Below are 12938 nucleotides of genomic sequence, written 5' to 3'. Positions count from 1 at the left end.
CCCCCATCGGCTCCTGTCGTAGTGTCTGATTTCAGCATGTTTCAGGAAATTAGTACAGACTGAGGTCACGGGGTCAAATGCATAGCCTTTGTGGGGGGCTCTAGTTTGAGTGGATGGTTTCTGTTACTCTACAGCTCCACAAGCTTGTTACTGCACCTCTGAATAATGAGAAGCAAAGTGCAGATCATAGTAGATTTGATCTCTTTGAGCGGTAATTTGTCTTTGGTGTTTAAACGGGCAGCTTTAGGTGTCTGATGATTTGTATGATTTGTAGCAAATAGACATTATGTCATAAAAAAGAAATTGTTGTAAAACTTCAGTACAGAAAAAAAGTTATTATGTGTTCATAGAATGGAGAATATATTGCATGGTTTCCCCACAATTTATTATTTTTTACTGACAATTAATTTAGAAGATTTTTGTAGAATTATATATATAATTTATATGAAAGATTTTATTTGACAGTCTCTTTCAGTAGACAGGATATGGAAGCCTTAGAATTTAGAATTTATACCACGGCATTAAAAAAAAAAAAAAGAGTTAATTGCATCATTTTATCTCATATCTTTGACTTATGCCAAGTTCAGACTGCACGATTTTTAAAGTAGTCCTGCACAGATGTTTTCACACTGCACGACTATCTAGGGTAGGATTTTGTTGCTGCTGTGTTTACACTGCAAGATACATTGGTGACAGGGGGTTTCACATTGCATGACTTTAAAATAGGAAGAATTGCCAACAACTTCGTTGAGAGGAGTCTGGCTACAGATTTGCACTTGCACTCTCAGGGCTCTATTTTTGGTCCATGCGCAGAGCGCAAAACGCAGAGCGCAAACGCTTTCAGGGCGTGTCAAAACGCGTTTTTGCTAATTTAAGGACGGGAAAACCTGCTTTACCCCATGGCGCATGGTCTAAAAGGGTTGAGTCTATTTTCTTAATGAGTTATAGGTGTGTTTTGAGAAAAAAACAATTAGAGTCTCATCTCCCATTCCCTTTAAGAGCCAGCTGCGTCGCGCCAAGAGCGCATTCGCTATTTACAGGACGTAAAGTAAGTCTAAGTGGAAAAAATGAGCATTTTACTAGCAAACAGTTAACAGTTAACAGTTTTTTTTTACAGAAAACTGTTAAACAGAGCATCTACTGCGTTAGAATGAGAGATAATGGAACTACTTTCACTTTCGCTCTTGAATAGGGAAAACTTTATGCACAGACATCAATTAGTCTATAGATAAATAATTTTGTTTGTTAAGCGCAAATATTTGTTTCAAAACTATTTCTAAATTCAGTTCTAATTTCCAGCAAACGGATAAAAGAACAATAATAACAAAATGTGCTCAAAAACCTGAGTTATATCCTAAAACACATGCTGTGCCCCATATGGTCTAAAACCTGACAGGTGGGCAAATTTAAGCTTGTTTTTAATAAAACAAATATAAATATGGATATGATAAATAATACTGCTAATAATAATAACATTATACAAAAGCAAATTGTTATGAATGAACTGAAAAAGCCTCTCGAGATGAAGAAGACATAAAAGCAGTGATTTTTCATATTTATGTAGGCTAGAAAATAATTTTTGTAATATTTTTATCCTTAATATTTATATCCTATATCTATTCTTATTATATCCTATATTTATCCTTAATATTTAATTTTTTTCATATGTAAGGATATTTGCCTATTGCTCTCTTGTGCGTATTAAGCAGTGTGTAAGCGAGGCGCAACTCTGTGCCGGAGTTTAGACCGGGTTAATTTTGGTCTAATGAAAAATCTATTATAGTTATAGTCCGCCTCAGAACGCCTTCCTTTTTAGACCAGAACGCCTATGGGCGCACAAATGAGCGCTAATGCATTTGCTATTTAAACAGCGTAGCGCAACGCCTCAAAACGACTCTTGCGCCAAGCTGAAACTACCAAAAGACTATTGCGCCGCGCCTTGCACCACACTTCGCCGGGTGTATGATAGGGTTCTCAGTCTTGCCCTCTCGAGCTTGCTCTCTCAGGCACCCACGCTTTCTCTGTAAGTGACGTCATTTACAATTGACACCTGCACTCTCTTGGCACATCACTTGCAATCGACACCAATATATTGAAAGTAAGTTTCGAATTCGTTTGTGTTGCTAGTGATGATGTTGTCAAATAATGCGTCCCTCACTCAGGGACACTCTTAAGTTAAATTACTGAAGAACTTTTTATGTAAGCGAGTACAAGTGTCAATTGTACCTTCGTCACTTGCAAGGGAAGCGCGGTTGCCTGAGAGTGCAAGTCCGAGAATGCAAGCCTTAAAGTGCAAGTGCAAATCTGCAGCCAGACTCTATTGACTTTGTCTCGGTTTGCAAACTACGTCTCACAACCAAACACACTTGAGAAGTGACATGAAACAAGGCAAGGTCACATACAGGAGTTTATCTTTTGTTATTAACCACATAATGAGAAAGAAACCTTTACTCCTGACAAATTTCCATTAGTTTTTCTTCCATTTCTTGGTTCCAAATAGACTGAATAGTAGGCCTTTTAACTTTTTCCCGAACCTCCTACTGGCCTGCAGATATGCACACTAGTGAATGCGGCTCTCTCATTGGCGGTAGGTGATCACTGATGTTATTTTCAGTCAGAACACTTTTCATACGGCATGATTTGAATTGCTGACAGGTCCAAATATTTAGAATGCCAAATATCTCATGTGTGTCGGCGACTCATTGGCAATTCTCTCAGATCACGTCTTTGATAGTTCACACTGTGTGAGTGTTAATCACAGGAACGAGCACCGATTTGCCTGTGATTTTTCAGCAATCGTCGTCGATTTCTTAAAACCTGTCGGCAATTCAAAATCAGGCCTCAAAATGCAGTCTGAACTCTGCATTACCTAAACAGTTCTATCAAACAATTATAAAAAAGTTATACTTGTTAAATATAAAAGCCTTATAGAAAAAAATATTTAAAAAAGCTTAATTATGAATTCAGAATTTTGAATTTGATTTTGTTCTCAGAATTGATACATTGTTTCACAAAATGGTAAAAGTAATATCACAATTTTGACATTATTTTCATTTTTGTTTTCATTCTGTGGCAATGACACAAGCTTCCATAGAATGTTGACAAAATTGTTTTGCGGCCTAATTTACAACACCAACCCAGAAAATATAACACTTTAAACTAGGGATGCTCATAATAACCAATTAACCGTTAACCAAAATGGAGCGTTTTTAACTGACTAATGGTATCAGTTAAAAGATAATTAAATATTATTATATAAATATTTTTTAAAGTTTGGCTGCATAAGGGGCTGATCAAAGTGAACACGCTTTTTGTGTTAAGAGGGGCATCTATTGAATGGTTTACTTATGACCACCAGCGTTTTACGGCGCCCTGCACGCCTCGCTTTTTTGCTGTTCGCTTACTCACAGTTGAAAAAAGTAAGCTCTGAGCGGAAAAAGCACGTTACATAAGTTGCATCTTTTTCATTGTTCAATCAAATGAAAGCAGAGGCAGGGTTTCCATTGGTTAAATGCATATTTTCGACAGAGGAATTGATTTTAGGTAGCCTGCTACTTTTATTTGACAGAAGAAAAAAAGCATACTGTTGGACTAACAGCATATGCAGTTCTTAAAAAGCATTCAGTCAGTGTTTTTGCTTTGTAATCTAAACTTGTCAACTAGTGAAAAATATCTAGGGCAGGAGTATTATTTTTATTCTTTTTTAAATTTAATTTATTTTGGGTTCTATGCTGTTGGAAACACTGCAGGTGCTTGAAGATGTGCTGTTATTCTGAATGCTGTTGTTCATGTGTTAAAATAAATCAGTACATGAAAATGCAATATTTAATGTGTTTTTTTTTTTTATCAATTTTCTTTATTAAATAATAATTTAATTTTAATCTGACCAGTTAACTGTTATTATTCGGTTAACGAGTGGCAGTTGTAGGTTGGCAAAATTAACCGAAATGAGTATCGCTACTTTAAACTATTAAAAAGCTATTTTTCCTACAGGTTAATAGTTGTCAGAAGAAACATGAAGGTCTCATAATGTGATTCAAAAGCATCAATTATATATATAAAAAAAAATTCAATCAAAACATGAATCACAAAATACGGAAAACTGTTCATTTACAGATATTTTTTACAGTGTACATTATAATATTTATAGTTCTTTGTTGTTGTTTTTTAGAACTGAATAAGGACAAAAATAATTTCAGTGAAAGTCCTAATTGTTTTGGGAAGTTATTATAAGTCCTCTGTTTAAAATTAGATTATAGAAGTGACACTGCTCATAATTTTTTGCTTTTTTCATCTGTAAAACCAATACCAATAGTATATTTATCATTTTAGATCCCTTTTATAACACACAAACCCATTTTTCATTCTTTTATCTTATTTCTTTCTCCACAATCTCTTTTGTAATCCCATCAGCACGATTAATGCTGTAACGGTAGAACTGCACCTGTCATCTCCAATCATCTCACTCGAGTTTGACAAGATCAGGCTTCACACTGAACATCACCCTCTAGCTGACATGCACATGGATCCTAACATTTACAATCACATGAACTTATCAACATGCAAACAAAATTTAATTATTTAATGGACATTTAAAACTGTATGATAAACCATATTGTATATTTAATAACAGAAATTAGCAACAGTACTCATGTTGCCATTGAAAATATACTGTGTTTTTTTTTTTGTTTTTTGTTTTTTGTTTTTTTTTTGGTTAGAAACAGATTTTAACCAACGGCCCAGATTTCTTGTTGAGTGGTTGTTGGATAATGTTGAGAGCACACTGCACAATTTTGGGAACGATTTAGCTGTCTGAGACAAAATTTATTTACTGCTAGGCTAGAAAATGTAGTCTTTGATCAGTAGTTTGACATGTTTACAGACGTCCGATTAATGATCATCTCAATCAAGTTTAACCTCAGATGAAATTCTCCCAGTGTCAGAGATTTTGAGGCACAGTACAGCTGTGTGGCTTCTCCTATGATGGCCAATCAATGAAATAAAGAGATTGCTCATTGCCATTAACATGGATTGATGATGTAAAAATCTAGATAATTTGTCTTTTGTGTGTGTTTGAAACAGGTCTTGACCGACATAGTCTGTCATTAATGACAGTTGCGATTAGGGCTGCTATATTGAAGAACATTTTGACAAAAATATGAAATTTTATATGCAATATGGTACCCCTGCTGAAAAATCCAGCTTAAACCAGTCTAGGCTGGTTTATCCTCATCACATGAGGATTGGATACTAGAGGTATTGCAGCGTGTGTACATTGAAAAATTTACATTCTTCCAAAGGATCACTGAGGTTATTTTTTTCCCCATTTATCAAAATAAATTTCAATCTTTCCATGTAAACTGTAGGAGAGTTTTTCAAAAGCTGCAACTCATCCTAACTCTGAAATCCACTCAAAGATCAGAGGTCTACTGGAAGATATCCAGTTTTAAACAATCACCCATCTCCCTAGCATGATACAACTCTGTATCCACTGTGATTTAGCTTTATTCATGTGGCTTAAGGCACAGGGGTCACCAAGTATGTATAGTTTGGGCAAAAGTCACACTGGGTCTGCAATATCTTTACAAGGTATTCATGCACCTCTCTCCAAAAATGGGCATTGGCATAATACATAAAATAGGTCAACTGCTTCTTCTTGGTATCGGCAGCATTCTGCATTGTTTTTGAAACTTGCTCTGAATAGTCTCTTAGGAGTCCAGTAAAATTTTTAACTGTATATGTATATGTACGTGTTCTAACATCATTAATTTTAAATTCCCAGCAATTTTCCCTAGTTCTCATTTTCAAATGTGCATCCCAAATCTTTTTCCCATATTATCTTGACTGCAGAACTAATATTTGACTCGTTTGACTAGTACATAGTATTTAGAAGCTTCATGGCCAGTACCTATAACATTGCGGACCATGTTATCAATATTTTACCCTTAGGAGAATTCAAAGACATTTGTGAGCAAATTGTCACCTTAGATTTTTTTAAGGTTCTATCTGACAGTTTTTCAAAATTGAGTTATTGACATATTCTTATTAAATGACAACTTATTCATATTATAGAATTTTTTTAATAAGTTTTAAGACTTTTTATTTAAAAACAAATGTTACACACATACTGTTGTCTATATGGAATGCAAAAAATTTAAAGCTCAAAAACTCAAAACCATTTAGAACACAGATAGAACCTTATAATTCTAAAGTGACGAACTGTCTCAACTGTAGATACTTCCAGAACTGATTATTAGGCAGATTACATAGATGTTTTGGTCTTTTAAAAGACATTACTTTGTTATTTTTATAGATTCCTCAAGATTTTACAAAATGGTATTATTTATCCATTCCTTCCATAATACTGGTGTTCCACCTATTATTAACAATTTTGGATTGGCCCAGATGGAAGATGAAGGACTTAGGAAAGGGTCAGATTAGAAAATCCGCAATGTCTTTTTCCAAATTGTTTGGAAATGTGAAATAATTGGATGATTATGTACTGGCAAAAAGTAATTTTGCTATAAGCGCTCAAATGGTATTGATGAGTAAACAATTTTTTACATGTTTAGCCATGGGAAGGAGGGGGAAATTCTGGAGGTAACATCCATTGTCCCAGGTGCCTCAAACCAAATGCATAATTGTACAGAGACCGTTTAGGGAGACCTAGGCCTCCCCTCTCAACTGGAAGCTGCAGTTTCTCTAACCGCATTCAAAATTTCTTACCATTCCACAAAAATTGTTTACATATCATGTCAAATTTACTGAAATATTTTGCATGGACAGAGACAGGTAGGGAGCTTAAGACAATAATTTTGGGGTTTAGAGTTCATTTTTAATACACTGACCTTTCCCCCAGAGAGATAGAAAAAGGGGAGCCCATCTCGTTGTATCAGCTGGCATTTTATCCAGTTAGGGTTCTAGATTACCGTTAACAATATCTTTGAAATTATGGGGAAAAGTTATTCCTAAATACTGTATACCCTTGTATAATGAAATCGTTTATCCACTCTTAACTTGTACTATTTATTTTTTTGTACTATTACACCCTTAGGAATAAGCTATCTATGTTTTTTTTTTTCCATTACAGATATCCTGCTCTTCATCCCATCATGAGCTACAGGAAGATGGACAAGTATGGGGCTCCACAGTATTGCCGCCATTTTCTGGCTGACAACAGCGTCTTCCATGGTAGGTTTATGGGGGAATGATGGATACAGATCAAAATCAGGCCCTTCATTTTTATTTAAGAATTTAGGACAAAATGTATACCTTTTCAGATCTCAGTTGACTGTCAAATGCAACCGGGACTGGTTTACACAAGGTGGTGCTGTCTCTCACATTATGTGGACAAATAAGCATGTGTGCTGGAGTGTTTGGGAACTGCCGTCAATTATGGGACTAACTCAATGGAAATCAGTCCTCATCAGCTTAAATTCATTTATTTAAATGGAGCTGTGCATCAAAAATCACATCACTGAGAACACGACAAGAGCAAAGCAAGAGTCCCTACCTAATACAAATAGCTGGGTTGAAAAATTAACAAATAAGTCCAGCATGATTACGTGTGATTACATGAAGTGCTAAATATCAATAGCCAATTTAATTGGGTATAATGTATTACACGGTTTCTGTATTGTAACGACATTTTCTGGGAATGCAGGAATGTAATGCTTTACATTTTACATTTGTGTAATTTGATTATAATTACTTAACTCTTGTGTGCTGATGGGGATGTTTTCATCCACTCTTTAGTGATTTTGAGTGTTTTTTTCTGTCTTTCAGCAAATGGAATGTTTTTGGGTACAATTCCTAATTTGACACATATTTTGAGAAAAATGTTTTAAAAGTTGTCAAAAACTCAACAATATACTGGGCAAATGTACACCCTTTCATAATTTTAGTGGCTGTTTTTGCCCCATTGACTTTCATTATAATGACATTTTTGATTACAAAGCCTTGACATCAAATTATCATGCTTTAATGATTGTTGGGGATTTTCCCTGTTGGGAAGAGTTACATTTTTTTTACTGTTGATCATCAGTTACAATAAAAAAAAAAAAGCATAGTTTCTGGATTTTGAATGGAGTCGTATATAACGTGAGTGTGTGAGAGGCCTTGCCTACTTATCTTGATACATCTGAGAAAATCAAAATAAACAGCAGCTCTCAGAACATAGTAAGTAGTAAGTAAACATAGTAAGTGTATTTATGCACACACTATAACTTGTTGTTTTACTCCACAGAACTCCATATAAAAGTCTTTATAAAGAGTCCATATAAACATTTTTTGCACAAGTCTATTTAAAGCAGCGATGCCCAAACTTCTTCTTATGAAGAGCCAAAAACCAAACTAGATTGTAATTTCCTAATTTGTTTAATAATGTTTTAAAATAACTAAAAAACATGGCTAATACAGCACTTTTTTATATTTACTTAAATTATTATATTACAGTAAAACCAAAAACAATCTCATTTTTAACAGAATGGGGTTACACTAGTTTTTGCCTTTATTTAATTACCGATGTCTTCTGCATAGTCCTCTGTCCATCAAGTGACATTATTTACAGTACATTTAAATGAAACCTTTTATTTCAGTTTGCTTTTTTTGTAGCTCAGCATTAAAACAAACAAACAAACAAACAAACAAAAAAGGTTACATCAAATTAGAAGTGACGATCTCTTTTTAAGGCATTTGTCCCAATCCTCTCTATCCTTCTCACTCTCTACTCAGATGGGATGGTGGGCCAAATCAAAGCTTACAATGGGCCAACTTTGGGCCCTACTTTGGGCATCACTGATCTAAAGGGTTAATGGTTCCAACTGATGATCAACAGTAAAAAAGACAAATTTGACCCAACAGGGAAACCATCCACAATCAAGAATGCATGATTTGATGCTGTCATGGCTTTGTGATCAAAAATGTCACTATTATATTAGTCAATGGAGCAACAACAGAACTAAAGGGTAGTCAATTTGAAAAATACACAAGGATTAAGATGATATAACTGCATTACTTACATTACAAATGAAGCGTTGGATATGAATAAATTCAAAATTCATTCATTTTCTTTTCGGCTTAGTCCCTTTACTAATCAGGGGTCAACACAGCTGAATGAGCTGTCAATTTATCCAGCAAATATTTTACACAAGAGAATGCCCTTCCAGCCACAACTTAACACTGGGAAACACCCATACACTCTTGCATTCACACACATACACTACGGCCAATGTAGCTTATTCAATTCACCTGTACCGCATGTCTTTGGACTTGTGGGGGAAACTGGAGCACATGGAGAAAACCCATGCGAACACGGGGAGAACATACAAACTCCACACAGATGCCAACTGACCCAGCCGGGGCTCAAACCAGCGACCTTCTTGAGGTGATTGTGCTACCTACTGTGCCACCTAAATTCAAAATAAAATGGAAAATGAAAATAGTTACATTTTGAGAGGCAGCATCAGTTACTAGGCACAACAAAACATTTTTTTTACGGGGGAGTATGCAGAACAGCAAGATAATTTAATATTTAAAATTGTATTATTTTATTATGTTCAATTAAAATATTTAATTTTTAAATAATTTCAAATAATATGTTATAATTTAGTCTTTATTTATTTATTTATTTTTTCATTATAAGGAACCTTTATACATTCTGACATTGTTTTTTTTTTTTTTTTTTTATGGGAAAATCTGAAGGTCATCCATCATATTGCCAGATTACACATACACTGAATCACCCTCGTTGACTGTTGTTGTTGTTTTTTTTAGTATAGTAATAAAATATTTAGGGCAACACAGTGGTCAGTAGGTAGTGCTGTCACCTCACAGCAAGAAGGTCGCTGGTTCGAGGCTCGGCTGGGTCAGTTGGTGTTTCTGTGTGGACTTTGCATGTTCTCCCTGTGTTCGAGTTTGTTTCCTCCGGGTGCTCTGGTTTCTCCCACAGTCTAAAGACATGCGGTACAGGTGAATTTGGTAGCCGAAATTGTCCGTAGTGTATAAGTGTGTGTAGATGTTTCCCAGAGATGGATTGCGGCTAAAAGGGCATCAGCTGAAATAATATTTAGTTCAAGGGCGACACGGTGGCTCAGTGGTTAGCACTCACAGCAAGAAGGGTGCTGACTCAAGTTCCGGCTGGGTCAGTTGGCATTTCTGAGTTTGCATGTTCTCCCCATGTTCGCATGGGTTTCCCCCACAGTCCAGACATGTGCTCTAGGTGAATTGAATAAATTGAAATTGTCTGTAGTGTATGAGCGTGTATGGATGTTTCCCAGTACTGGGTTGCAGCTGGAAGGGCATCCGCTGTGTAAAACATATGCTGGATAAATTGGCGGTTCATTCTGCTGTGGCAACCCCTGATAAATAAAGGGACTAATCTGAAGGAAAATGAATTAATATTTAGTTCAGCTGAACAAATGAGCAAAGTTGGACAAATGAGCAAAGTCTTCAGTGGTTTTGAACTCGCAATCATGCACTTTTACAATGAGAAAATATCCTTGACATCTCTCCATCAGTACTGGGCAAGCATTCAGTTTATTATTATATTCAGCTGTTTTTGAGTATGCTACATTGTCAATATAGGCTAAATGAAAGATTTATTGCGCAAGATGTGGTCACAGAAGTGCTGCGGGTGGAATCATAATGTTGTTTTTATTGATTGCAAGATAAAGCCTGTGATATATATGTCTGATTTGTACTTGTAACCCTGACACTAGAGTAAACCCTCATAAATATTTGGTGACCACTAGTGTGGGTCATGACCCGCATCTCTGAAACCTCTGCTCAAAATGGTTTGCATGCTAGTGTTTAGTGTCACATCATCCTGCAGAAATCAATATAATTTACTAAATATGATAAATTTGTGTACAGTTTAAATATTTCATATCAATTATTACCAATTATTTCTTTACTGTCAATTTCAATAAATACAGTGTGCTCTTGGTAATTATTAATTGGAAATTGCTATTTTTTGAGTGTGATCCATATAAAAATGTTCTTTAAAACACTTGTCAAATCACACAAAAAAAAAAAAAAATATATATATATATATATATAATGTTCTGAATTTTCAGAACTTGAGATTGAAGGAAGTGTTGAAAGTGTTAAACATAATTTTGCTTCAATTCGATTAATAGATTAATGATATGTTTTCACATTAAGCATTTTTTTATCCTTAAATATTTGAGAGTTTTCCATGGCCATGCATTTTTTTTTGTTTATTTAACAAGTGCCATGCTTAACTTTAAGCTAATTGCATACAGTGCATTCGGAAAGCATTCATAGCTCTTCACTTTTTACACATTTTTTTTATGTTAGAGTCCTATTCCAAAATGGATTATATTTATTTATTTCCTCAACATTCTACATAAAATACCCAGTAATAGCAATGTAAAAAAAGAGTTTTTGAAATTGTTGCAATTCTTTTAAAAATAAAAACCTAAAAAAATCACATGTATATACATATTCACAGTCTTTGCTTAAAACTTTGATGATATACCTTTGGGAGCAATTACAGCCTCAAGTCTTTTTGAATATGATGTCACAAGCTTGGCACACCTGTCTTTGGGAATTTTGCTCATTCTTCTTTGCAGTACATCTCAAGCTCCATCAGGTTGGATGGGAAGTGAAAGTGTACAGCCATTTTCAGATCTCTCTAGAGATGTTCAATAAGATTAAGGTCTGGACTCTGGCTTGATCACTCAAGGACATTCACCGAGTTGTTGTAAAGCCACTCCGTTGATATTTTGACTGTGTACTTTGGGACATTGTCCTTCTGGAAGATGAACCGGCGCTCCAGTCTGAGGTCAAGAGCCCTCTGAAGCAGGTTTTCATTTAGGATATCTCTTTACATTGCTGCATTCATCTTTCCCTCCATCCTGACAAGTCTTCCAGTTCCTGTTGCTGAAAAACATCCTCACAGTATGATGCAGCTACCACCATGCTTCACTGTAGGGATGCTATTAGCCTGCTAATGAGTAGTGGCAAAATCCAGGCGGGGAGTGGCTTCCGTCTGGCCACTCTACCATACAGGCCTGATTGCTGCACAGATGGTTGTCCTTCTGTAAGGTTCTCCTCTCTCCACAGATAAACGCTGGAGTTCAGACAGAGTGACCATCGGGTTATTGGTCACCACCTTGACTAAGACCCTTCTCCTCCGATCACTCAGCTTAGATGGCCGGCCAGCTATGATCTTTCACTTACAGATGATGGAGGCCACTGTGCTCATTGGAACTTTCAGAGCAGCAGAAATTATTCTGTAACCTTCCCCAGCCTTGTGCCTTGAGACAATCCTGTCTCGGAGGTCTACAGACAATTCCTTTGTCTTCATGCTTGGTTTGTGTTAGACATGCACTGTCAACCTCGGGACCTTCTATAGACCGGTGTATGCCTTTTTAAATCATGTCCGATCAACTGAATTTACCACAGGTGAACTCCAATTAAGCTGCTGAAACATCTCAAGAATGATCAGTGGAAACAGAACGTACCTGAGCTCAGCTTAGAGTTTCACGGCAATCCATACTTATGTACTTGAGATTTTCAGGTTTCTTAATAAATTTGCAACAATTTGCAACAAATCTTTTTTTCATATTGTCATTATGGGGTATTGTGTGTAGAATTTTGAGGAAATAAATGAATTTAATCCATTTTGAAATAAGGTTGTAACATAAAAAATGTGAAACGCTATGAACACTTTCTGGATGCACTGTAAATTCAAACTATTTATTAAGACATGATGCTATGTTGCTGTTTATTTTCTAAACATTTCTAAGTATATTTGTGCTTAGCTGTCCTCAATGTTTTAGGAAACATGCTTAGGGGTCAAATACAAGAGAGTTATAATGAAATATTAATTAACTGTAGCTGCCAATGGTTGTCTGTCTTCCCAGTATAGCATGCTCCTCATGTTTTGATGGTTCAATGCAAATAAAGTCATT

General features: G+C 35.6%; 1 protein-coding gene across 1 annotated transcript in view; it reads left to right on the top strand.

The window, feature by feature from the left end:
- Nucleotides 1-12938, top strand: part of plch1 (phospholipase C, eta 1) — a 157788-nt gene that overhangs the window by 12712 nt on the left and 132138 nt on the right. Inside the window, exon 2 of the mRNA XM_087293312.1 lies at nucleotides 7091-7191. Within this exon, the coding sequence (XP_087149438.1) occupies nucleotides 7113-7191 (79 nt within the window). The 5' untranslated portion in view covers nucleotides 7091-7112. The remainder of the gene's footprint in view (nucleotides 1-7090; nucleotides 7192-12938) is intronic.

Source organism: Danio rerio, chromosome 18, assembly GCF_052040795.2.
Source record: "Danio rerio strain M-AB ecotype USA chromosome 18, GRCz13ab, whole genome shotgun sequence".
Lineage (NCBI taxonomy): Eukaryota > Metazoa > Chordata > Actinopteri > Cypriniformes > Danionidae > Danio > Danio rerio.
Note: the sequence above shows the minus strand (reverse complement) of the source record. Positions and strands in the feature narration are given on the sequence as shown.